The sequence below is a fragment of the Festucalex cinctus genome, chromosome 2, assembly GCF_051991245.1.
Source record: "Festucalex cinctus isolate MCC-2025b chromosome 2, RoL_Fcin_1.0, whole genome shotgun sequence".
Taxonomy (NCBI): domain Eukaryota; kingdom Metazoa; phylum Chordata; class Actinopteri; order Syngnathiformes; family Syngnathidae; genus Festucalex; species Festucalex cinctus.
In genome coordinates, this window is record NC_135412.1 from 2,418,881 (window position 1) to 2,446,427 (window position 27,547).

At 38.3% G+C, this 27,547-nt stretch overlaps 2 protein-coding genes across 5 annotated transcripts; both read right to left on the reverse strand.

Moving 5' to 3' along the window:
• Positions 1 to 1,376: 1,376 nt before the first annotated feature.
• Positions 1,377 to 8,840, reverse strand: LOC144013360 (dual specificity protein phosphatase 7-like). Its single transcript, XM_077512104.1, has 3 exons — positions 7,804 to 8,840; positions 6,757 to 7,188; positions 1,377 to 4,462 (listed from the first exon to the last, which is right to left on the reverse strand). Exons 1-3 carry the CDS (start codon positions 8,171 to 8,173, stop codon positions 4,152 to 4,154), a joined length of 1,113 nt encoding a protein of 370 aa, XP_077368230.1. The 5' UTR covers positions 8,174 to 8,840; the 3' UTR covers positions 1,377 to 4,151.
• An 8,634-nt stretch (positions 8,841 to 17,474) lies between these two features.
• On the reverse strand, positions 17,475 to 27,378 carry spo11 (SPO11 initiator of meiotic double stranded breaks). Of its 4 annotated transcripts, none has more exons than XM_077515210.1 (13): positions 27,148 to 27,378; positions 26,612 to 26,722; positions 25,906 to 25,994; positions 25,584 to 25,650; positions 25,389 to 25,497; positions 23,974 to 24,060; positions 23,645 to 23,681; positions 23,422 to 23,531; positions 23,187 to 23,286; positions 22,856 to 22,893; positions 21,465 to 21,541; positions 18,458 to 18,569; positions 17,475 to 18,042 (listed from the first exon to the last, which is right to left on the reverse strand). In XM_077515210.1, exons 1-13 carry the CDS (start codon positions 27,183 to 27,185, stop codon positions 17,923 to 17,925), a joined length of 1,095 nt encoding a protein of 364 aa, XP_077371336.1. In that variant the 5' UTR covers positions 27,186 to 27,378; the 3' UTR covers positions 17,475 to 17,922. The 4 variants fall into 4 exon arrangements, 3 of the variants coding, with proteins under 3 accessions (XP_077371336.1, XP_077371337.1, XP_077371338.1); XR_013282628.1 differs by having other exon boundaries at positions 17,896 to 18,042; positions 18,458 to 18,562; XM_077515211.1 differs by lacking the exon at positions 23,645 to 23,681 and having other exon boundaries at positions 23,422 to 23,541.
• Between the last annotated feature and the right edge of the window lie 169 nt (positions 27,379 to 27,547).

The following is a 27,547-nucleotide window of genomic DNA, read 5'->3' on the forward strand; positions in this document are numbered from 1 at the left end:
GCCGCTCTTTTCAGGCCTAATCGCAGATCTGGCCTGCAGGTATGTTGTGACTTGCCAGGTTCAGTCTTGCAGGAAAAGCCCATCACTCATTATTCGCACTGTCGCCAGGCGTGCCCTTTCATGCGCCGTACACTTGCGGTTACAAAAAGCTGGAGGCTGGTGTATAATATACTGTCATTTTCTCAAGCATATCAATCCTGAAGCTGGAACTAATAATACAGCATCAGCACGGCATGAAATCCCGACGGACAATTAACTGCTTCATGGATCATAAAAACAGTCCTTCTTCCTTACACACGTTGTGTATAACTTTGTCATGGAAGGTCATTTACTGCACTATATTTTCCTCTTGAGTTGATTAAATGACACAGATGAGGCAAAAAAAATCATCAGCATGTGTTAAGCTAAATTCAAAACTAAGCATGCAAATAAATAGTTTTCTACTGTAAATAAAGTTTTCCAAAATTTCAACAATTCCTAAATTTATTCATTTTATTATTATTATAAATTAAAAAGTGTTGGGACTTCCCAGTGTTTGCAGTGAATAAATAAATGTTCTAAAGTTTTCTACTGTAAAAAAAAAGTTTCCCAAAATGTCAACATAATTTCTATTTTTTTTTTAAGTATTATTTTTAATAAATTAAAAAGTGTTGGGACTTCCCAGTGTTTGCAGTGAATCAATAAATAAATACATAAATTAATAAATACCTTTTCTAAAGTTTTCTACTGTCAATGAAGTTTTCCAAAATTTCAACATAATTTATAAATGTATGTTTTTAATTATTTAATGGCATAACTTGATTCCAGCTTTATTGGCCTTCAGCTTTGTAAAAAGGCCGATGCCGATATTTGTCAACAAGTCAAATATCGGCACCGATAATCGGCCCAGCCGATAATTGGTCTATCCCTAATATATTTCCTTTAATTTTGACAAAAACAACAGGAAAATCACTCTTCAATAGTCTTAACGCTCAAAATAAAACACAAAAATGCTCTTTTAGTCTAAGATTGACAATTTTGAAGTATTTCCAAACTGGTGAAGTTTTGGTGAAAAACTGCTGCAAGCTAGCTAGCGCCACTTACAGGCAAGGAGGACTCACCTAACGTCTTCCCCCTCCGCCATCGCTCGCTTGTACCCGTCTGCGTCACGAGTACTCGAGTACTTGAAAAAAGGCTGGTATCAGTACTCGCCCACCCCTATTCAAAAAAGAAGTGAATGTGTACGATTAGCACTTGCAGAATTACAGTACATAAAACTACTTTTTAAGATTATGAACAATTTGGAGTTTAACTGTATTTGTTGTCTAATATGGGAGCCCAGCTTGTCATGTAAAAAACAAAACAAAACAAAACAAAGAAAGACAGGCAAGAGCATATTCAAGTAAAAATATACAATATATTTGTTATATAAACTTGTACAGAATACTTTGGACATTTTAGTTAAACATACACGATATATACGGGTCAGAATCAGGTCACTGTTTGATCCTTCATTATTCTTGAGAATAACAATTTGCCGTATGTACATCTTTACCAAAGGTAGCAACCAAAACAGCCCTTTGATGCACTTGGGAGAGACCGCGACGCGATAAGAGATGCTTACAAAAAATCCCTGAAAAAAAAGAAGCTCTCGGTGAGGTAAGAACACGTTAGTCCAACTTTCACTCATCATTCTCACGTGTCAGTCTCGCTCGTTAGCTGGAAGGCCCCGAGGGGCAAGTGGACAGCTAATTATGCGCCAGGCGCTTCCCGGACCGGATTCTGTCAGGAGTACAAAAAAAACAAGGCGCATTATCAGTCTGTTATGTGTTTTAGTGTAAGACCTCATGTTACACTTTTTCTTGCTTAACTCATTCACTCCCAACCATTTTCACTGATGTGTTTTCCTGGATTTTGACTCATTTTTCAAGGCCCGCGAAATATTATGTTCTATTGCTATAAAAATATGGAACATACCAAAAGAGAGATTAGTCTCTTCTTTTATCAGGGGGAAAAAAAAAAAAAAGTATATTCCTTTCTGTTTCCGCTGTGCAGCAATTAGCAATAGAACATAGCTAAGTTTCATCGTTTTTTGCAATTCTGCTTGGAACTGTGGGGAAATCAGCTTGTTTTAACATGGCCTGGTTGATTTCTTATACTCTGCTGCCACTCAACCATTTTCTGCAGTAGAGAGACTGCATCAAAGCCTTCTCTATGCTAGGCATAAAAAAACGTATAAATATGTCTTTGGGACAACTTAAAACATTTAAAATGTGACGTATTTATACGTTTTTGGGAGCTAATGAGTTAACGTGGCGCTAAGATACGCGAAACCTTGGTCCAGTTACCCGAGGTCAATTTCATTCTGTCAAAGTTAATTAAGAAATATTTTTTAAACAAAACAACAAGGTCTGTGAAAGACAATCATGCAAATCAGTCTTTTGTGATAAACAGTGTTATACGTTAAAAATGTCATTTTTTGCAGTATGCAACCACTTACATTTACCTCCCTGTTGTTAAAAAAAAAAAAAAAAAAAAAAACACGAGTGAGAACATTCTGACTTAAAACATGAGCCGCCCAGTTGGACAGAAATTCAAGGCCGGATGAACTGTAGTAGCTTATTTTCCCTCCGTTGCAAAATATTCGGAATTGAGAAAGATTCTATTAAGACTAGTGTTGTTCCGATACCGATACTGCTATCGGCAGAGGTGCCGATACTGCATTAAAACTAGGGGTGTGCTCAAAAAATCGATACGGCAATATATCGTTGCGGGCCTCATTACAATACACGTATCGATACGCAGGCATCAGAATCGATATTGCTCATTAACTTTAAATAGGCAGTTTTATTTATTTTTTATGTACTTTTTTATTTATTTATTTCCTTATTTATTTACTTCTAAACTGAACATGGCACGTCTCAATGTACCAATTTTCGTATATTTTGTTTAAAAACAAAATAGAATGTATTACATGAAAAAAATGCTGTTTTTATTTCCCCAAATACGTCAAATAAGCACATTTTAGAGCTGTAATTTTTATACTTTGATATTTTTGCTCTATGGGCTTGTGCCTATTAATAAAATTTCCCAGTGTGTTTGTAAAAACTGCTCCCTGCTCTGCAGTGCGTGCACATTTAAACCAGGCATGCCGCTTGGTGGTAAACCAGAAGAGCTGCTAACAAAAAATATTTTTGTCAGTCAGCATAACAAACATATCCTTTAGGTATACATATAACTGTTACCATAAAATGCAAGTAAATTTATGTAATATATCGGGATACGTATCGGCGTGAAGATCAAGTATTGCGATACATATGTATCGCGATACGTATCGTATCGTGACCCCCTGTATCGCGATATGTATCGTGTTGTTACCCCTGTATCGTGATACGTATCGTATCGTTACCCCTGTATCGCGATACGTATCGTATCCTGAGCCCTGTATCGTGATACGTATCGTATCGTTACCCCTGTATCGCGATACGTATCGTATCCTGAGCCCTGTATCGTGATACGTATCGTATCGTTACCCCTGTATCGCGATACGTATCGTATCCTGAGCCCTGTATCGTGATACGTATCGTATCGTGAGTTAGCGGCAATACCCAGCCCTAATTAAAACAGTGGCGTCGGTATCGGTGAGTACTCACAAGTAACATGCCAATACCATTAATTCCAAAGCTAATATATAATTTTGGATGCAGCATCATGTGTCTTGCTGGTGCACGACATTCACTGATATGTGACATGTGACACTGCATGCCGATCTAAGATATCCTATTGGCCCTTGAATGCTCTGAACCAATAGCAGGACAGCTTTTTCATGTTGAGGAAAAAAAAACCTTTAAGTATCGGTATCGGCCGATACTGCAAAGCTGGGTATCGGTATCCAAAAAACGGTATCGGAACAACACTAATTAAGACCATTGAAGCAGCAGTCATTACTAGTTCAAAGAAAAGCTGGTTTAAAAAAAAAAAAAGAAAAAAAAGAATTAACAGTCAAAGAGCAATCTCATTTGAGCATGTTCTGGCTATTATGGCGATTACACATGATTAACGCATTTCTCCGCGTGTTACATAATAAGGCATCAGACGCAGACTCAAATATGGCTTTGTGTCCTCCGCCCGAAGTGGCAGCGGCTAAAACGACCGCCGCCGTTAAGCGACGTTCACGCGGAATCCAGTGCGTCCAGCCGAAAGACGTTGTGATTGGTCGGCGTGGTGAAGAAGAGCTGCCCTTCGCCGGCGGAGCGGTTGTCGCAGGGGCTGTGCAGCCCCAGCGTCCGCTCAAAGTCCAACAGCTGACCCATAAAGTTAAAGTTGGGGGAAATGTTGGACTTCTTCCTCTTGACGAAGTCGTAGGCGTCGTTGAGCGACAGGTTGAGTCTCTGCATCAGGTAAGCCACGGTGACGGTGACGGAGCGGCTGATGCCAGCCAGGCAGTGCACCAGGATGCCGCACTGCTTGGACCGAGCTTCGTCTGGGAGAGCGGAGAGAAAGCCGCCGTCAGCACATTTAGCACATTTGTATTTTTTTGGGGCCAATGTGACTCAAGAAGACAAAAAAAAAAACAAGTTGGGCACAATGACGCCGTTGTAACCCTCTAACGGAGGACAGAAAAAAAAAAGCCGGAGACTTATTCTGGGAATTCAGTCGCTATCAACAAAACACGCAGCAAACATCCGGTTGACTCCAGACTAACTTGTGACCCTGCAATCAGACGCAGCACACGGAGTGGAAGTGCCACTTCCTTCCTGGTTCGGGCCCTGAACCGCTCATGAAACTGACAAACAAGCTGCGGTTTGGAAGAGCGGTCGAGGTTGCAGAGCATCGGTCGAATTGGAAAACACAGATATGTGCTCCTTCCCAAGTAACGAGGCATCGTTGCTTCAACTATTATCATTAACTCATTTGCTCCCAATAACGTGTAAATACGTTTTAAAAAAAAAAAAGTTTTAAGTGTCCCAAAGACGTATTTATACGTTTTTTTTTGTTTTTGTTTTGTTTTTTATGCTAGAGCATACAGAAGGCTTTAATGCAGCCACTCAACTGCAAAGAACGGTTGCAGAAATGGTAGTTATTACACAAACGGCCAGCGGGTGGCAGCAAAGCAAAGGAGATCAACCAGGGCCATGTAGAAAAAAAGTTAAATTACTTACAATTTTAAATAGATTTGTGAAAACCGATGAAACTTAGCTCTCTTCTAATGCTAATTGCTGCAAAACGGAAACAGATAGAAACCTACTTTTTTTTCCCTGATGAAAGAAGAGCCTTTAATCTTTCTTTTTGTGGGTTCCATGCTTTTATAGCAATAGAACAAAATATTCTGTGGGCCTTGCAAAATCAGTCAAAATCCAGTAAAACAGCCGAGAGCCAACGGGATTGCGAAATGTGAAAATGGCTGAAATTTACTATAAGCTTTTCCTTTATTACACTATGAAATAATCATCATAGATCCCACCAGGTGTCAAAATTTGCTCTAATATTATTTGCAACAAAAACAACAAGGCTCTACTACATTATATGACTTAAAAATAATAATAAAGGCCTCAAGTTTTGTTAAAAACACAATTTTAACAATATAGTCCTGTAGCAAATTTGAAATCAACTGTGTACCCTGAATTCCACTCTGAAAATTTCAAACCAATTAACTACAGTATAAGCAACCATGTGAGAATCACACAGCTGATTAGGAGTCATGTTCTACATTACAAATATATCATAAGAAAATATAAAATACATGTGACAGATGTCGATTAAAATGTACAAGCACATATTTTGATTGGGACTTTTTTCTGGCCACTGGATTATTAATCTAGAGTTATATATGTATAAGTAATAGGGGTGTGAATTGCCTAGTACCTGACGATTCGATTTGTATCACGATTCACAGGTCACGATTCGATTACATACCGATTAATCCCGATACGAATTTATGAGTCGATTGTTGCGATTTTTTTTCATTCAAATTTAGAAAATACTAATCAGTAAGCTTGTAGAGTGTAAGATTTATATGAAAATGTATTATTTATTTATCTGAAATTTCAGTCTTATAGAGGTTGTAATCTGTTTCATGTTTGAACAGCATTAAAATAAAATATTAAGGCTTAATGTTCCGTTCACATAACATTCTTCCATGCTCAAGGTGTGAATCCTAACCCGAAGTCAGACGTTTTGTTGAATATTTTTCCATTAAAAATGGAAGTTTAAAAAACGATTCACACACACACACACACACAAAAAAAAAAAAAAAAAAGGCAATGATGATAAGACGTTGAATCGGTAAGACTACCGAATGAACAATTCTGAGCTCTTAAAAAAAAAAAAAAAAAAAAAAAAAAAAAAAAAAAAAAAAAAATCGATTTTTTTAATCGATTCGAGAATCGCGCGATGTAGTATCGCGATATATCGCCGAATCGATTTTTTTTTTAACACCCCTAATAAGTAAATACAAGTACAACACGTGTATTTTATGAAAAAAATGGAAAACAGATAATAGAAAATTGCCATTAATTTGATGCATTTTAAGGGAAAATGCAAAATTGGGAATTTGGGATTATATAGGTCTTTATCTGTCCTTGTTTTTTTTGTTTCTTTTATATATCAAAAGTACTACTTGATATCGGTGACTACTTCAAGAGTACAAAAAAAAGTGGTATCAAACATCCTGAATTAAAAACATGAAGGTCTATCGAGTTGAATTCAATCTAAAATTTCCAAATAGCACGTCATTGTGATAATAAGCAAAAAGAAAACAATTGTGGGCACACTCACCTATAAATGATATTGCCTCTGGGAAGAACTGGGACAGATTTTGACTCCAGTGGTCCGAAATGGGGATCTGTTTATACCTGAAGCGTCCGTCATGTTCAAACATGTTGGGGAGATTGGGCGTGACGTTCAGGATGTACTTGATGTTGTATTGGCCCAGCACATCCAGGTTGGTCGAGTCTTTGGCGCAGCCCAGGTAAAGGTAAGGAAGGATCTGGACCGGGAAGGCAGGCTGATTGCTGGGGAGGGGGCTCTCCTCCGACGACTCGGTGGCGCTGCCGGGTTCTCGGTCAGATTCCCCGTCTGAACAGTCCGAGCTGATGCGCAAATTTCCAAACCCCAGAAAGGAGAGCGGAGGAGAGGAGCTCGGACAGGAGCTGTCGAGGAGCGTCTCACAGTGTTCTGGGTACTCGGTGTGGAATTTTACAAAGCCACCTGGCGGAGAGCCAAAACGACACACAAGAGAAGAAAAAAAAATCAGCTTCCTGGTTAAGAGAATTAAAAAAAAAAAAATTAAAAAAAAGTTACAATGTATTTCAGTGAAGATTGCGGCGGCACAAGGAGTGAAGTGGCGTAGTACACAAGTAGATCCGGTTGTCCTAACAGACCATTCATGAAATGCATGCATGCTCCAGCACAGCAAAACACATCGTAGCCATTTTGGAATTTTAATTGAGAATCTCAATGGCACACTAAAAAACTTTGGAGTCTGCTAACAAGCACACAGTAAACTTTCGCGGCGTATTTGGAGGGGACCGATAGTTCCACAAACAATTCACATTAATTAATTAAAAAAAAAAAAAAAACTGCAGTCGGCTTAAAGAAAACAAAAAAAAAGTTTTAAACGTGCTGTAAAACTTGTCGCGTCTCTTCGAACAGAACAAGCACCAAAAAAAAAACACAATTAGCCTCGCCTTAATGACGAATTACTACTACTACTACTAGTGACATAAGCGCGTGTTTACCTTTTCAAGTTAACGCTAGTTAACACCAGATGGAGTTAGCGACATGTTAGCTGACCCTCCAAAAGTAACTTACTCCGACACATACCTTCCAGGTAATACGCTTTGCAGCCATCCTCCCACAGCTTTTGAAGAAGCAAGCCCAAAACGGACGACGGGGCTCCGCTGTCCGGCCAGCTGACGGTGCTCTCGTCGTACAGGAGCACCGTGTCCGTTTGACACCGCCGCGCGAAATTCTCTTTGTCCTCGTGGTTCGGAATGATGGTCCGAATGGGGATGTTGCCCTTCTTGAACCTGCGGAGCATCAGGCCCGGGATGGCCACGCTGATGGCGCCCTCGACGTGAGACGACTCGTACAGCTCGTGTGCGCGGCAGTCGAGCAGGAGCACAGAAGTGGCGCCCGAGTCCAACTCCACTTGCAGCCATTCCACGCTCTTACTCGCCGTCGCATTAGACATGTCGCGCTCGGTGTCGAAGCTCGGGCTTTCGTTCTACATGCTCCGGTTTGACCGCGGCGACACACTACATTTTTAGCCCGCAAAACCCGGAGCCCCGCGGCCGCGACGAGCGTTCGGCTTGACGCATGAGCTGAGCGGAGAGCGTTTCCCCCTTTTTTTTTTTTTTTTTTTTTTTTCCTCCTCTTCGCTCTTCCCATCAAGCGGGGCGAGTGAGCCTTCCACTGATGCACCTAAGCGAATCCGGGTTAACTTGTCCAGTATCCACCCTTGAAACGTGCGTTGTTTCTCCAAGGCAAAACAAATGTTTGTCAACTTCAGCTCCTCCGCGTTGTACCCGCACTCGGGTTTTGTCATTCCGATGCATGACAAGCACAGCAACTCCGGAGGGAGGAGTTTGCTCCGGATGACTTAAAGTCGTAGCAGGAAAAAAAAAGTTAGGTAACAATCGACCGTTTCTTAATCGCCTTCAAAGTATATTTTCTCCTTCGCGTCACTCGTTAACCTGTAATGCGATGTGGAATCCCCACTTGGTTGTTTTTCACTTGCCAGTTGCCTGTTGCCTGTTCCCGGCTTGACACGTGACCTTTTCATAAGCACGGAGAACATCCATCCATTGCACTCGCTTCGCTTGTCTGCACCTTCAAGCTTCAGTTAATTTGCAGTCATAGTCCCTGCAGAAAGTTTTGGAATACATTACTAACTTAAGTAAAAATGCAACTAATTAATATACAGTGGTACCTCTACTTACGAAATGAATTGGTTCCGGAAGAAAGTTCTTAAGTAGAACATTTTGTAAGTAGAGACGCATTTTCCATGTAAATGCCCGAATCCGTTCCGAGCCTCCCAAAATTCAGACATAAATGTTTTATAAAGCATAAAAATGCATCAAAACATGTAACAAATACATGTTACAATTAGATTATTGCACAATGAATGAGAGTTGTGCGTCATGTAAAAACAAAGAATAGAGTTAAGAATAAAAATGATGCTCATTTACCTTTTTAACTGCTGTCCTCATCGTTTTTTGCCCTCTTTGGTTCATGTCCTCTCTCAGAAGTGTTTTTTCTGCCTACTGTTTTGCAAAGAACTGATCCAAGGATGTTTTTTTTTTTTTTTTTTTTTTTTCAAACAATGCTTCGTAAATGTCCAAGGCAAACATCATCTTAGTGAGCAAACGCCCGACTGGTGAACACTTTTTCTGGCCGATTCTTTTAAACAAATTCTGAAATTCATGGAAACTTCCGGTATGGCGAGGCATCTTTTTTTTTCCAAAAAAAGGCCCGTCTCGTCGCAATTAAAAACTTACTGTGCCTTCATCAATCACCAGTTGTTTGAATTTTTGCACAAATTCGTCGACCGTTAGTTCATACATTTACGAAAAACTATCGGAACACCTCATGGGCCTCAGGATGAATGATGAGGACGCTGTACAGACACCGATCTAGTATCTAGGCTAATAGATACCTATGGTAGGAAATAGCCATAGCCGAAAGTATGCTGCGTTCGGTAATGTATTTTTACCTTTCGTATCTAGAAATTTCTTTCGTAACAAGAGGCAATATTTTCCCGTTGAGGCGTTTCGTAACTCGAAAATTTCGTGTGAAGAGACGTTCGTAAGTAAAGGTTCCACTGTACAAGTAACAAATTGGGTCAATACAAAAATACAGTCCAATAATGTAGTAGACCAGCGGTGTCAAACATAAGGCCCGCGGGCCGGATCAGGCCCACAAAGGGGTTTCATCTGGCCGGCGAGATGACTCCAGTCGGTGTGCTCGGTGGTAAATTTCACTTTAAAAACAAAACAAAACACCTCAACGGGACTTTAGATAAAACAAAAGTTATTCGCATTTAATTAATTAATAATTGCTTAATTGAACCCAGTTGATGTGATGCTGTTACCAAGTTTTCGTCAGTATTTAGCATGTTCTTTGCAATATAACTGATGAATTGCACCCAATTGATATGATGCTATGTTTTGAGCAATACACGCATGCATTTGATCAATGTTTGCAAATGACATTCAGATAATAAAATGCATTAATGTCAAAACATTACGGTATTTTGTATTTAATATTACGCAAGTAATTTAGCTGATTAATCGTGATTAATCAAAATTAAAAAGTGTGATTAATCAGATTGAAAATTCGTTTGACAGCAGTAAAAAATATATAAAATTTGTAACTTCACAAGTAGTCCTTTACACACAACTTAAAGTTACGGTTTGTTTAATTATTATTATTATTATTATTATTATTATTATTATTATTATTATTATTATTATTATTATTATTATTATCATAGACCGACAAATGTGTTAAATATGACACATATTAAATTACTGGTAACACAAATAGATATGACAAGGATTAGCGTCCTTATAATGCCATTAACTGCGCCACGCAATGCATTCTGGGAACAATATATATGCAAAACGGGTAGATGTAACACATCCAGGACTCCATCCCATTTGCATTTGTATGATTTTTTTTGGAACAATATGATTACAGCTGAGCGCCGTAATTTAGGGCTGGCACACAAATAGAGAAAATCTGCGTATAATTGACAGCAATTGTTTTTAAGTTATATACCGTTATTTGACCGATGTGGCCCACTTGGTAATATATTTTCCTCCATGTGGCCCCTGAGCTAACATGAGTTTGACACCCCTGTAGTAGACAATACTGCAGTGCATGTGTCTTGTCTCTTCCTTTTGAACTATAGACAAAAAATAAAGAAGAGACGAATACACAACATTTAGCAACCCGATATTAGTCTATAATGGACAGTGAACTTATTACAATTGGTTACCATGAATGTCAGCTAGAAGTATTCAATCAAGTCAAGCGGACAGTTGCTGGCAGACTGCTATTGCCTATTACACATTTCATTAAATTATCCAACAGTTCAAAAGACTTACCTTGCAAAAATACAGTATTGTTTATGTTCAGGTCCTAAGTGGCTAATCTGGAGCACCGGGAGAATTCCCGTTGGGCCGGGCTGATTTATGGGCTGCTATTCAGGTCCATGAAGTGAACTCCTATGCCTTTGGTTACTCTAACCGTGTTATTGCTTTCTTGTTACAACAACAACTACTTTCCATATCGAATTAAAAAAAAAAAAAAGTAGGCCATTAAAATATACAATATATAGCACTGACTGCACTAATTGTGTCATCAAAAGTCACAAGAATTTAATGACCAAAGGTAGCCATGATTTGATACACAACTAGAAACAACACCACTGTAACACCTTGTCTGTACAAAGTGTTAATTGTAATTACAACAAAGAATGATGGGAAAACCTCCTCCAGTTCTCAAACAGCCCGTTGTGAAGCACCCATGACAAAAAAAAAAAAAAAAAAAAACTATTCCTGAAAAGGCCACCATGTAATTTATTCTTAAAAAGAAATATGTTGTCTGATTATTTAAGTGTCTTAACCATTGATTAATTTGCATGCATTTGTGTTATGTTCTTTCGCAAGTGACATACAGGGGAATCAAAACAACAGGTTGGCCGACTCGAATCGATTTGTATTCTGCGGATTTTGTCGTCTTTTGCGGGGTAAATTTAGTAACGTAAGCACCGTGATAAACGAGGGAAGTTTGTGTTCTATTTTAATTTACGTTTTGACACAATGTCCAAAACTTCATTTGATTTGGGGTTTGCGCCATTCTTGGCATATCTATAAAAATATAGGCAATAATAAGAAAATGTGTTGCCTACTTCTCAATTAGTTAAAAAAGGCTTCCATGATTTTATTCTGACATGTGACCATCCAATAAAACTGACCCAAAGTTTGGGAAAAGTATAGACGTGATTGCAAACCTTATCAATACTGTTGTGACACAAAAATATTTGCATGGACGTGACCATGTGAGAAGTTCTGTCAGAAACAAAAAAAACACGACTCATGTGATGATATTGAGGATGTTTTCATATCGCATACGCATCAGATTCTTCATTTCATAGTTTTGTTTTGTTTTTTTGTAATGCTGTGCAGTCATGTTTGTCAACATCAATCCTACGGTTAATAGGGCTGCACAATATATCGAAAACATATCGATATCGCGATATTGGCCCTTGCAATATGCATATCGCAAAGGCACGCAATAAGTTTTATATGGAATTTTATGCTTTTTATATGAATTTGACCAGTCAAACGCTAACTAAAATCTGCATCGCCATTCAATAGTTGAAAATTATCAAGACATAATTACAATTAATTAACTAAGATTACACGAAGATTGCTTATTTTGCCCCATGAAAAATGATTTTCTTTAATTAGGTAATAAAAAATGTAATTTCTTTAGGTACATGTCAAATATCGCAATAATATCGATATCGCTATGTTCAGCAAGTATATCGCATATCGCATGTTTTTCCAATATCGTGCAGCCCTAACGGTTGACTATTGATGCATACAATCGTGCAAGGGGGCTTGGTGGTGAATGAGGATGAATACGAGGGTTGGATGCGTGCAGAGGGAAGGCAAGCATGCAGCTCATCTGCTTCCACACGTGAGTGGGGGGGGGGGAGCAGATGTGCAGAGCATCAGGATTAACACAGAATGAGGAATACAACTAAACCTGCACACGCATTCTAACCACAGCACACTGATGATCCAGCAACAAGCACGTTGCTTTCCACATCCCACCACCGCTTCGTATGCACCTGCCTCCATCACTTATGAGCAGCATGTGCAAAAACACACCGTGCCTGTGGATCTGCATGCTCGCCCACATAATCGCTGTTCTAGCTGAACTCCCATACAATAAATGTCAGTTGTTGTTTTTTTGCAGTAAACATTGAAAGATGGGAAAGTATAAACGGAAAACTCTTTGCATCAGTCATACACTTTGTGGCTTTTCTGTGGGTGATATGAGGGACCTTGTCAATTACATCTGTCCCACGTGGCCTATACAATTACTGCATTAATTTTAGCTACATCAGTACCTTCATAGTGCATTAAAGATTAACGCGAGCAGGGGTGCATGATAGCGTTGCAGTGGTCACCTGACTGCTTCACTTCCACCAGCACTTTGGTGTTACATAATGCTCTCCAAAACGTGACCTCATGATAATTCGAGAGTGAGAGAGAGGAGGCGTCTTCGGTTCACAGAAGTCCAGGTTTTGCGTGTCAAGTTCTGCATCTGAGAGCTTTCATGCAAATATATATATATATATATATATATATATATATATAAAAAGGCGGCACGGTAGTCGAGTGGTTAGCACGTTCCTGGGTGGAGTTTGCATGTTCTCCCCGTGCCCGCGTGGGTCTTCTCCGGGTACTCCGGTCTCCTCCCACATTCCAAAGACATGCATGGCAGGTTAATTGGGCGAATTGTCCCTAGGTGTGTGTGTGTGTGCGTGTGAGTGTGGATGGTTGTTCGTCTCTGTGTGCCCTGCGATTGGTTGGCAACCAGTCCAGGGTGTCCCCCGCCTACTGCCCAGAGCCAGCTGAGATAGGCGCCAGCAGCCCCCGCGACCCTTGTGAGGAATAAGCGGTCAAGAAAATGGATGGATGGATATATATATATATATATATATATATATATATATATATATATATATATATATATATATATATATATATATATATATATATATATATATATATATATATTAGGGGTGTTAAAAAAATCGATTCGGCGATATATCGCGATACTACATCGCGCGATTCTCGAATCGATTCAATAAAAAAAAAACTAATTTTTTTTTTTTTAAGAGCTCAGAATTGTTCATTTGGTCGTCTTACCGATTCAACGTCTTATCATCATTGCCTTTTTTTTTTTTTTTTTTTTGTGTGTGTGTGTGTGAATCGATTTTTAAACTTCCATTTTTAATGGAAAAATATTCAACAAAACGTCTGACTTCGGGTTAGGATTCACACCTTGTGCATGGAAGAATGTTATATGAACGGAACATTAAGCCTTAATATTTTATTTTAATGCTGTTCACACATGAAACAGATTACAACCTCTATAAGACTGAAATTTCAGATAAATAAATAATACATTTTCATATAAATCTTACACTCTACAAGCTTACTGATTAGTATTTTCTAAATTTGAATGAAAAAAAATCGCAACAATCGACTTATAAATTCGTATTGGGATTAATCGGTATCGAATCGAATCGTGACCTGTGAATCGTGATACGAATCGAATCGTCAGGTACTAGGCAATTCACACCCCTAATATATATATATATATATATATATATATATATATATATATATATATATATATATATATATATATATATATATATATATTAGTGCTGTCAAACGATTAACATTTTTAATTTTGATTAATCACGATTATTTAGCTAAAGTACTTTCATAATATAAAATACAAAATACCGTAATATTTTGACATTAATGCATTTTATTATCAGAATATCATTTGCAAACATTGATTAAATGCATGTACGTAATTGCATGCATGCGAGTATTGCTCAAAACGTATAAGCATCATATCAATTGGGTGCAATTCAGCAATTATGAATTAATAAAATGCAAATTACTTTTGTTTTATCTAAAGTCCCGTCGGGGTGTTTCTTAAAGCGACATTTACCACCGAGCAAATCAACTGGAGTCACCCCGTTCATTTTGGAACAACAGGCCTAGTAAATGACGTGCATTGACCTCATCACTGACCTGTGCAGCCTTCAATGTCACCATCCACGGTTGCGTTCAAGGCTCTCCCTTTCTAATCTTTGTTACTTCCTGGTCCGCCACATTTGCCCCTACACTTCTTTTTCTCTCAATTTCCACATCTACTCCTCAAAGTATTCTTTCCCTCTATCCAGCACACGACTAGCACCAGTCAACACATTTCCATCTTTATCCATAATCACCCTAACCTGCTGCACATCACTTCCATCTCTATTTCTGTTTGGCCAACCTGTAACAGCCTGTTTATCTCCTTCTTTACTGTCCATCCTGGCATACATGTCATCATTTTGGATGGATATTTTTTGTTTATTGGTCCCTTGATAATTGAGTTTCAACATTTAAACTACACACAGTACTGTTTAAGATCTATATCAAGTGTGCATCTGTGATGCACATGCAGCACAACACAATGCGGGCGTATTTCATGTGCTGATTTTTGTTGCGATTCCTGCGTTATCTCAAGAGGAAATGCAATATCCTGTTGGTTGTTGATACCATCTAGTGGTTCATCATCTAACTGTACCGGTGTACCGCATACATGAGCATGAGTCATCAGCAGAAAGAGGCGCCCGTGTCACGGTCCAACACACTTCGCCCCCTTGTGGTGAAATCAAGGATGTCTGGAAATGCGTTTATGAATGAACCGCCTGGGAGCTACACGGTTGGACATACTAGTAACTAGTTTTAAATGTTCAATGAGTGCTACTATCGCTGAAGATACAAGTCACACTGGTTTTGTGCTTCCATTGGAAGTAATCAGCACAATTTTCTCGCTGTCCATTTTTTCTCTCGTTAGTGACCTTCATTTCCTGCCTTTCACTCATTCTTTCTGCTTCGGTCTGAATTTCTCCCCGCCCCTCGCATTTCCGTTTCCTTAATGTTTGTTGTCTGCTGTTAACTTCTTTATTCCTCACGCATTTTCTCTTTGTCAATCACTCCCCTCTGACCCCCAACCCCAAAGAGGATCTCCTCCCGTTTTGACTCGTCTTCCGGCTTGCAATGTTTACTGAGATTTGATTGGCTGAGTGGCGTCACGTGGGATTATCTCGCAATGGTCCGAGTAGTATCCAGGCCACGATCATCTAATATTTATTACTGATTTAGGATAGCTTTGCGTCATTAAAACTCAGATGACTGATGAAAGTAAAGTTAAACATGGCATAGCGGGTCTGATAATTGTTCTTAAGAGTATTTTTGTTTATGACAATTAAATATTTCTGTTTAAAGGGGACTTAAGGAGCTCCATTTTTTTTATGTGGTAAATGTTACGAGTCATATGAAGATGTATTATCTATTTTATCTATTTCTTTTCAAGGCAACAATTATTTTTGTTTAATTTGAGTAAAAAAAAAAAAAAAAAAAAGCCAGAAAATGAAATGTTACAAATAACAGTGATGAAGTATTTTCATACACGTGTAAACAGTTGTGCTACGTTCTACTTTTGCACAATCAGCAACAAGCAGCGGTTAATCACGTTCTGACAAAAGGTAGGATGATGGTGTTTTTGACGTTACAAGACCTTTCAAGGTTGGGAAGCACGGATCGAGCCCACAGTCATGATGGTGTGACTGAGACCATTGAAGTAGGACTTCACCCCGCTCTCTCATCGGACCAAAGTGGAGAGACTTGCTGACAAAAGTCACACTCCAACTGATGAGTGTGGACGCAACTCCAAGTCCACTTTTTTTCCCCAAGTTTTTACCAGGCAGTCTGTGGAGACATCAAGTAGTTTGTATTAGTAGTAGGGGTGTGAATTGCCTAGTACCTGACGATTCGATTCGTATCACGATTCACAGGTCACGATTCGATTCGATACCGATTAATCCCGATACGAATTTATAAGTCGATTGTTGCGATTTTTTTTCATTCAAATTTAGAAAATACTAATCAGTAAGCTTGTAGAGTGTAAGATTTATATGAAAATGTATTATTTATTTATCTGAAATTTCAGTCTTATAGAGGTTGTAATCTGTTTCATGTTTGAACAGCATTAAAATAAAATATTAAGGCTTAATGTTCCGTTCATATAACATTCTTCCATGCTCAAGGTGTGAATCCTAAAAAAACAAAAAACAAAAAAAACAAAAACGATTCTGCCGATTATTGAATCGATTCGAGAATCGCGCGATGTAGTATCGCGATATATCGCCGAATCGATTTTTTTAACACCCCTAATTAGTAGTAAAGGTTACTGTAAAACGTACTCTTGAGAGTTAATTCTCAAAACACAAATGCGAAGTGCAATTAGTCGAGGTTTGTGCAACTCACCAGTTTGAAGTGTGACATCCTGTTGCATTTCTATGCTGGCCTCTCTCACAACTTCCATCATCTGTCCGTACCATCTCTGAAGCAAAAAAAAGGACACTTGGAGATAACTTCCTCGGCAGCACCGGGTATAGCGTGACCTGCAGTTAACATCACCTCACCCTTGGAATCTGATGAAAACACGCGTTTCAATGTTACCTCAAACATACAATGTATTTTTCAAATATTTAGCTTGCACTCACCCAGTGATGTTTGGTGACATAACGGGGCTGAGGAGGGCAGAGCTCGTGCGAGGCGGGACAATTAGATGCAGAAGCCACCATGCAAGAGTCATTGTCAACAATAATTGTCACTGTGTTCAAAATAATATTTTCATTTAATTAACTTAAATAATTGTAATATTTAAAATACAATTACAAAGGAAAGGCAATACATGTACTTTCAGAAGGATAAATACAAAAAATAGATGTGGAACAGCTTCTTTTTTTTTTGCATTTAACAAATGCTACTAACCATCAGCTGTTTTTAAATATTGAAAGCTGTTTTATGACTGCAATCTTACTTAGAGGAATTGCAAAATAAATAAATAAATAAATAAAAATACGACCGCACCCACTGATGCTCCCAATCTGACAGAGATCATATTACAATAATAATAATTGAAAAAAAAAAAAATCCCCCTAGTAATTACCAATGCAAACGAAATAAACAAGGAATACTTGTCAGTTAGAGGTCAAAATAATGGGTCACACACAGGGTGAATTTTGACATTGTCTTTTTCTCCCGCTGGGTGGCAGCATTGCGCTCATAACCAGCCCCCAAAGCGCAGTTTGTTCGGCAGGTAGATGTTGGTGAGGAAATCTGGACCGATGGCTGCCAGCGACTGAATTTCAGCTTTGAATCTATTCTTCTTCATCAGCATCAGCTATAAAAAAAATAAATAAATAAAAATAAAAATAATAAAAAAAAAAAGAGTAAAACAGGCTATGAGTAACATGTCAAAGAAGGACCTCAATACATTAATATACATGTACTTGGCAGTAATTATTAGAATTAATGACCAAAAACAAATGATTATACAAGTTATCCTTAGTTCAATATACAGCAGAGGGTGGAGAATTGGATGAGCATAAAGATTAAGAAAAAAAAAAAAAAACACCCTCACCCATAACAAAGATCTACTGTACACAACAAAATGATGTCAAAATAAAAAGTCTAAGATCTTAAAGGAGATAATTAAAATTTTCAAGGGTGAGCCCTAATCCGTAGGGAGGCCACCCCTTATAGCGCACACATGTACCAAATAAATCACTGATTTATTGCTCTTTTTTTTTCCTGACCTCTTTAAGCCATTCGGCTTGGTCTGTTACATAGGACCTTTTAAGGAGGCTGTCAAGTTTGTTTTCATCAGTCTTGGTAAGCGGGATCAGAGCATTCCTGGGAACCTGTAACCTCAAGAATGAAATTAGTGTTTTAGCCCTCAAATTCTTTTCAAGGGTTAATACGAAATGAATATAACATGTAACTGTAGGTTAATTAAAAAACTGTTCAACGTAGACAAATCTATGACTTATTTTGTCAAATGGTTACGAGCTGAAGTGTAGTTTGCCAGTCTCTCCACTAGGTGGGATGATTGCACTCCAATTGAGCATTCATCCGCTTTCATAATTATTATTATTTTTTTTTTCCTTGCTTTATTAAACCAAAGAATAAGTGCAGATCAGGATAATGATTTTAACAAAATGGAACATATATCAACATACTTAAGTACAACACAAAACAAATACAACACTACTAAACAAAAAACAAAACAAAATAATAATGCCAGGGGTTTCATGTGCATTCAAACAATCTAAATTTTTTACAAATATTGATCGTTTTCATAGCCTTCCTGTTATGAGAGTCATTTATAAGTCTAATATTGGTGAGCATGTCAATGTGAAAGTGTGTGAAGTTGGGTTTTTGATTTCCATACTTACATTTATGAATAAAGAATTTTGCCATAAGTATTAAGAGATTAATAATAAAAAATATATCTTCATTAACATACTTCCTAAAAAAAACAAAACACTATATTTTCCCATTTCAACAAAAAGTCTCTATATAAATGCCTAATAACAAAATTACTAAACTCTCTCCAAAAAGTCCGAGTGTGTCCACAGATCCAGAAGAGGTGTTGAACTGTCTCTGGGTGGGTTCCACACAATGAGCAGTTTGTGTCGATGTCCCTTTTGAACTTGGTCATATAGTGGTTGGCCGGATAATATTTATGCAAAATCTTAAAGGACACTTCCTTCACCTTATTTGTCAGCAAATACTTATTTGGAATAGACCAGACCTTTTTCCAATTAATGTCTGTAACAAAGCAATTCCAATAGGACACAACATATGAGATAGTGACAATATTCTTCTGAAACAGAGCACGAATTTTCTTATTGCCATTATTACTTGATGTCAGACAGAAATGACCAATCTCTGTCTCTAAAATACTGGGGAGAGAAAGAGGACAGGGCAATACAGAATTATTTTTAAAAAGCATTTTAACTCCAGTCGGTATTGCATTAAATACAATAGCATATTGTTTTGGTGAAACTTGAAATTTGTAGGTATTCACAAACTCTAAATAAGACATGAGTTGCCCATTGCCGCCAAATAACTGCCGGACGAAAAGCACCTTTTTCTCTACCCAGTCAGAAAAACATTTGTTCTTGTATAACATGTCTTTGTTGTTCCATATTGTATATTTATGTGACGAAAAATTATGCTTGTAAATCATTGACCATGCCAAAAAAAACTTGTTTGTGGAAAACAGATAGTTTGACAGGAATTTTGTCCACATTATAATTACAACTTAAACTAAAATTTAAACCACCAAATTTAGCAAAAACATAATGAGGAATAAAGTTCCAAACTGAAACAGGATTTTTAATAAAATGTTTAGCCCAATTAACTTTAAATGTATCATCCGCTTTCATAATACCTGAGATAGAGTGTGGATGCCACTGACTGTTAGGGGCCAGGGCTGGGTGATTTCTTGGCTTCTCATGATCATAAAAAAACATTATAAACAAAGAAAAACTATTAAAATGTGCTTTAAACTGTTTACTAACATCCAAGTTGGAATTGACTGTCAACTAAACACGCAGAAATAATTATACACATTGTATATTCAAATACAATAGCCTACATACAGTACTTTGTTTGGAAGACATTGCCAGTTTATTGCGAGCTTTCAATACAAAAGCCCGTTGAGGGGCGAGTAAAAATTAGCATTAGAACTCGCAGGAGGGATTTAATTCCAAGTAACGATTACTCACACACAAATGCTCTATTAACACATACACAGGTAAAATAACAATACATACACTCAACCTAATCTGTGAAAATCCATGCATGGACCACACCAGACCACCCAGAAGAGGCTGAGGTGCTCAGATCATATATTTTTTTATTTATTGTTTACTATTGCTATTATTTTAAAATTATTTATTATTTTGCTTGTTATTAATTTATTTTCCGGTTGTTCTTTCAAGTCATTTTTAAAGTTGGGTTGTGGTAATCAACTCATTTACTCCCAAAAACGTATAAATACATTCTATTTTAAATATTACCATGCTCCCAAAGATGTATTTATACGTTTTGGCTTTGATGCAGCCTCTGAACTGAAGAGAATGCTTGAAGCAATGGTAGTTACTACAAAAACGGCCAGCAGATGGCGGCAGAGTATAAGAGATCAAAAAACTCTTTTCCCCGTGGTTTTAAACAGATTTGTAAATAATGATGAAACTTAACCATATTTTAATGATAATTGAAGCAAAATGGAAAAAGATAGAAGTATACTTTTTTTTCCTGATGAAAGAAGAGGCTCTCATCTTTCTTTTGGTAGATTCCATGTTTTTATAGCAATAGGACATGATATTCTATGGGCCTTGCAAAATCAGTCAAAGTCCAGTAAAATAGCCAAAATGTCCTGGGAGTGAATGAGTTAAATAAATAGATAGTAAATTTTGAAATCACCGAATAATCATGTTTATTAATCATGATTTCAATATCAATATTTCAATAAATAATTGATGTGTTTTTTCATAACCGCCCAGCCCGATTAACTCGGCACTCAGTTGCTTATTCACTTACTTTAAAAAAAAAACAACACACACTGCAGAACTGCAATAGTTATATTTACCGAACAATACAACTTTTTTTTTTTAAGCATTTAAAGTAGCCTAAGTTAGAATTCAATTATTCTCAGATCCTCCAAACAATAAACTAGTAGAGACGGCAACAGTGACATAAACCAAAACAAATAGTCAGGAGGAAGTAGCAGAAAAAGTTGATTTGAGTCCAAACCTCTCGAGGTCCGAGGGGAGGAGGCCTAACCACATGACACTGGGGATGGTCAGGCTTTCCGCTTCAAATGACATGGCCTAACAAAACAAAAAAATGTGCAGAAATAAATGAATCAAGCAATATTGTAAATAAATAAAACACAAACAGCCCGAGCAACATATGATTTTCATGTTAGTTTAAATCATCCAGGGTGGGTGACTGGTCTATTAATACATCATCAGAAATCGGAAGCTTATAGGAGAACACGGTTCACCAACATGGTGGCCATAGGTTTATTTCTATAGGAATGTTGAAGAAGTGATCATTTGAACATGGAAAAACAGAGATTTATAGAAATAAAGGGCTCCATGGGCTCCTGGAGCCTATCTCAGCTGGCTTTGGGCAGTAGGCGGGGGACACCCTGGACTGCTTGCCAGCCAATCGCAGGGCAAACAGAGACAAACAACCATCCACACTCACAAGCACACCTAGGGACAATTCGGAGCGCCCAATTAACCTGCCATGCATGTCTTTGGAATGTGGGAAGAGACCGGAGTACCCGGAGAAGACCCACGCAGGCACGGGGAGAACATGCAAACTCCACCCAGGAAGGCCGGAGCCTGGACTCGAACCAGAGTCCTCAGAATTGGGAGGCGTACGTGCTAACTAGGGATGTCACGATAAGGGCAATATCGTGATATTGCGATATTAAAACTGCCACAATATCGTCGTCGTCATGTTCAAAATATTTAAAACAAACACATCTGTTCAAAAAGTCAGGTTGATTTCCATTTGTGCAGTTCTAGCACCTTCGAGTGGCTAGTTTATTAGTGCAATTTAATTTTCATGAGGGATGTTTTGGCCTTCTACGTTTAAAATATATGCTAATTGTCGGATGAAGCGGAACGTAATTTGCTTGTGAAGCGATCAATGTGTGCTTGCATTAGCAAGTAAGTGCCTCAATATTGTTATGAGAGATTGTAGGTGTTTTTTGCATTGCTGTTATGTACAAATGCACAATATAGTGCTTTTTTTTTAGTATGAGCTCTCTTTTTTACAATATTGTGATCTTTTTTAAATATCGCCAACACCCCCACAATATCGTGATAATTATCATATCGTGGCCTTCATATCGTGATAACATCGTATCGTGATGGTTGGATATCGTTACATCCCTAGTGCTAACCACTCAACCACCGTGCCACCTGGTACATTTCATATGTTATGTTAATGGTTGAACAACAAACATGCAGTTTTTGGGGTCTCCTGAAAAGTGATGATTTTGGAAGAACAAGATGTTGGCCCCATGCCAGCAATATGTTTTTTTAAAAATCACCTCCCTGGCCACAGCACAAAGCTATGGGTGAAGGGGATGGGGACATACAAGGCAGAATGGAGCAAACGGGACTCACCACTGATCCATACTTGTAGACACACATGATCTCAATGCCTGGGAAAAATGGGAGACACAACACGCCACAATCACCGACATACAAGAGCAATTACGCTAGGAGATGCGCAACAGAGCGGCTCGGAACAAAGTAAAGCATTACATATGTGTCCTGCCATGCAATACAAAAGAAGTTGAGTGTCTGGATGAGATTAGGCCTGCTGGAATGATAGCCTGAGAAGATACCCTCAGGCAGCTAGCTAACAGGTGCGCTGAGTCGCAGACTGTTTAGTGAGAAGAAATATGTTCAGTGGTATAAGATGTCAAATTGGGCCGCACTCAAGCAGATGTACCATGCGGGTCCGCATCCACCAGAGTGAAGACGGGGACATGGAGCACGTCCCAGAGCTTTCTCACCATCAACCTGCTGTTCACATCTGGAAAGCCTTTACCCTTTAACAAAAAAACAAACAAAACACACATGCGCGCTCTAAAAAAAAAAAATGGACAGCTGTAATTCGAGGCAACATTACGATGTGAAGATTATTATCGACGTGAGGTTGAAGATAAAAAGAAATGCTCACATACTGTGATCATGATGCACGGAGAAAGCTTTGTGCAGAAGTCATCGTGAAGAAGTCTCTGGAACGTCGCGTCCTTCTCAACCACCAGGACGAACTTGGCGGACGAAACAATATCTGTGCATGGCTAAGGCACAAACACAGCCCCTGCGGCCGATTAGCACAAATCCCCATATGCTCAAGTACAAACATGAACAGTCGCAATCTTGAACAAATAAATCAAAGGATACTTCGGATGCCTGCAACGTTTGATGAGACCGCAACAGCCTAAAACAAGCAAAATTAATGTCTCGTACTTAAATATGCATGGTTCTGTCTGCCCTAAGCCCAGTTAAGGGTTTGTTTGTGCAATAGTTTGTATAACGGCACCACTGGCAACCAGTTCAGGGTGTACCCCGCCTACTGCCCGAAGCTGGCTTGCGATAGGCTCCAGCACCCCCGCAACACTTGTGAGGAGTAAGCGGTTAAGGAATTGGATGGATGGATGAATATTTCTACTTCCGTGACTCATATTGAAGAAAGTGGTCTTACTTGACCCGTGGAAGTGAGAAGAACTTACAGCAGAGCTTGAGTGGCAGTCAATCCTTGTACCATCCTCTTCCAGATAGCAAAGATCACCCGAGATTAAACCTTTGGACGTGGCCAACTGTTGGCGTCAAAAATGCAACGTTGTTAGTTCAGGCTAATATTAACGTACACCTGCAGTATGTTCTTCATATCTTAATTACAGTACTACAATTTTGAGCGGATTAATATATCGATGTGTTTTCACTACGCAACATAGGATGAGGCAATAATTGTTTCTACTGTATATATGCACTGTATGGTTCCACTGGAAAGCCCAGTAAGCCGATGCCAGTTTTGTTTTTTTCCCTCTTGCTCTGGTCAAATGTCTGTAAAACCCCACCACCAACATCCACAAAACACCAGCTCACAAATCAGAAGAACAGCAGAGTGCATCTTAGTAAACATAATGTGACATTAGGGCTGGGCGATATGGTAAAAAAAAATGTCATATCATGATAATATAAAAATAAATTCATGGTCTCAATTTTAGCACGATTTTTTTTTTTTTTTTTTACATATTTTTAGATTAAACTTCAAATTTTTTTTTAACATTTTTGTAAAATTTAAAACATATTTACGAATTCCGAATTGTCCCTAGGTGTGCTTGTGAGTGTGGATGTTTGTTTGTCTCTGTGTCTCTTGACTTCTTTAGTGCACCATCATTTTTCTCTTTTATTTCTTTGTGAAACATTTTCCAAGCATGTTTTGAATACACAACTCAAAATTGGGGGTTGGCGATATTTAAAAAAAGATCACAATATTGAAAAAAAAAAAAGAGCTCATACTAAAAAAAAAAAAAATAGTACAATATTGTGCTTTTGTACATAAAAGCAACACATATAAACCACCTACAATCTCTAATAACAATATTGAGGCACTTACTTGCTAATGCAAGCACATATTGATCGCTTCACAAGCAAATTAGGGTCCCCTTCATCTGACGATTAGCATAGATTTTAATAAATATAGAAGGCCAAAACATCCCTCATGAAAATTAAATTGCACTAATAAACTAGCCACTAGATGGTGCTACAACTGTATAAATGGAAATCAACCTGACTTTTTTTTTAACAGATGTGTTCCTTTTAAATATTGTGAACATGACGACGACGATATTGTGGCAGTTTTAATATCACGATATCACGATATTGCCCTGCGATTGGCTGGCAACCAGTCCAGGGTGTACCCCGCCTATTGCCCAGAGCCAGCTGAGATTGGCGCCAGCACCCCCCCCGCGACCCTTGTGAGGAATAAGCGGTCAAGAAAACGGATGGATGGATGGAAATATCGGCCCATGTCGCCCAACTCTTTCTTAGTTTTAATAAAAGATACCTTTTTCTATGCAATGTGGTCAAAGGTCGTGTTGTTACTGTTATACATTGACAAAACATATCCAAACACACTCACAATGTGTAGAGATCTTCGAGGAACCTTCAGCATGCAGGACACATCATCCACTATTTTGTCGACTATTTTCTGGGAGCCAAACAGTTGTGGATGGTTGTAATAGATGTCTCTGTGCGGGAAAATACAGATAAATAATAAAAAGCCGAGTTAATGATGTGGAGTTGATTCGGAAGAAATGCATGCTGAAATTCTGACCTTTTTGTGGCATACGTGTTGCTCTGCACGAGAGTGTACATGACAGAGAGAATCTTGAGAATCTGGGCTTCAAAACAGAGAGTGGGGAAAAAAAACACAGTATGGAATGCATGTATTGGAGGTTAGTGGTTAGGTTAGGCTGGTGTGAAAATATTTAGGATATCCATGTGGTTAAAAAAATAAAAATAAATCCCCCTTTATAATTAGCAACTGAATGTGCCGTAGCCCCCCCTGAAAAAAAGAATGTCAGTTGTGAAACACAGTTGTGCGTAAGGAGGAATAAATGGAGGTTAAGTACATACAAATGCAAAAGTCCTCTTACAAAATGTAGTAGCGGTCTTTGGGCAGTCGCTTCTGATCATCCTGACAGCACTTGTTGAACTCATCTGAAGCCCAATGGCACTGTCAAAACTTAAAGAGGGACTTAGTTTAAATTCCCAAGAGCAAATGAAGCCAAATGAAAACACATTAAATAAATAAAGTGTGTGGTGCATTCTGATTTACATACTTTTACAGGTTTGAAAATCTGTAAAACCACATGTAAGCTATCAAGAATTCCCCACAGCCAGAGGGCTACCTGAGAAGACCCCCACCCGACGCCACACAATGTGCTTTGCTGAACATCTTAGTCACATTAGGCTCTTTGTTGTTTTAATCATTCAGCCATCTTTTAAGCAGCAGGAAGTTATTTCAGCTTCAATCTCTGTGGTCTAAAGTACATTTTTTCCCCCACTGCTAACACCTGGCTACCCCACAGTTATTTTTGAACTCTCCTTTGTGCAAAATCTAAGAGGTATGTTGTTGTTGTTTTTTTTTTTCCCCCTCTCCTGAAGGAAATGCAACAATTAGCTGGTCATCTTGTGTGGCCCAACTGCCTACAAAAACAACAACAACAACATATAGGTAAATGTTTTTCAGCACAACAGCATTATGTTATCTTTTTAAAGTTCAACCATCTTACATATTTTACACACAGTTAATGAAGGGTGCCAGGTACATGTCCATCTGTTCAAATGAAGTCAAGTCACCTGACATTGTCCCAGCTGGATCTGTTTGGCAGCACAAGAGCTGGTGCCTCGGACTTCGAGAGATGAGTCACTATTTCCAGGATTACATTTTCAATGCTGTTCAAAACATCGCTGGATATCCAAATAGAATTGATTATTGACGCAGTCAAGCAAATTATGTTTGCATTTGAATTATTCATGGCGAAATAAGCTAATGTGAATACAGTACTTCAATCCTTTAGTTATGAAGCATACGCATGTATATGGATTGTCTTTATCAGATGGCATCATGATATTACACTTTCTGTCTAATTATACAGTACAGTAAAACACACATGGGCTGCCCCTCAGACCTACATAGCATTAAGCTCAGCAAGATAAGTGAAAAAAAAAAAAACATTAGCGCTGTATACAGTATTAGGTTTAGGTACAAGCTACAGTACTGTATTGACGAAGCTTACTAGCTAATGCTAACTAGCTAGCTAGCCCGATTTTGTATTACAGTACCTACTCTGTATGGACTGATAGTATGAGTTAAAAAAAAAATACAAACATACAAACTATTTTCTTCATCTCCACGATGGTGGTCAGCCATTTCTTTTCAGGTAGTGTACAACGAGTGTAGCCAAAATTCTTGAAAATACTGTACTACTAGTGTACTCTAATTTCCCATTTCCCGCCTCAGAATAGGGTTAAAAAGTTAGCCCTCAATGCTGCCTCACAGGAATGCCTGCTAAGAACTGGTATGTACGTGCATTGATATCTTTCAAGTCTAAATGTCTCGTCCGCGCTGCTGGCCAATGGAATCGAACGTTTGTGTGTTTGTTTCACAAATAGTGGTGACTGTGAGTGGCTATGGGTGATTAAAAACGTACACAAATACTAAACCACAATGAAAAGGTGGGTCTCATTTCATGACCCTCCTAAGAATGGCCTAAGTTTGTTTATTTATTTATT

What these genes read in the sequence shown, in the direction of transcription:
- LOC144013360 (XM_077512104.1), bottom strand. Translation starts at nt 8,173, where the DNA reads ATGTCTAATGCGACGGCGAGTAAGAGCGTGGAATGGCTGCAAGTGGAG. An exon ending in CAAAGCGTATTACCTGGAAG is followed by an intron (nt 7,189 to 7,803) that starts GTATGTGTCGGA and finishes GCTCTCCGCCAG; the next exon opens with GTGGCTTTGTAAAATTCCAC. An exon ending in AGAGGCAATATCATTTATAG is followed by an intron (nt 4,463 to 6,756) that starts GTGAGTGTGCCC and finishes CCGCTCTCCCAG; the next exon opens with ACGAAGCTCGGTCCAAGCAG.
- spo11 (XM_077515210.1), bottom strand. Translation starts at nt 27,185, where the DNA reads ATGGCTGACCACCATCGTGGAGATGAAGAAAATAGTTT. An exon ending in GGAGATGAAGAAAATAGTTT is followed by an intron (nt 26,723 to 27,147) that starts GTATGTTTGTAT and finishes TTGGATATCCAG; the next exon opens with CGATGTTTTGAACAGCATTG. An exon ending in TCTACAAGTATGGATCAGTG is followed by an intron (nt 21,542 to 22,855) that starts GTGAGTCCCGTT and finishes TTGTTTTGTTAG; the next exon opens with GCCATGTCATTTGAAGCGGA.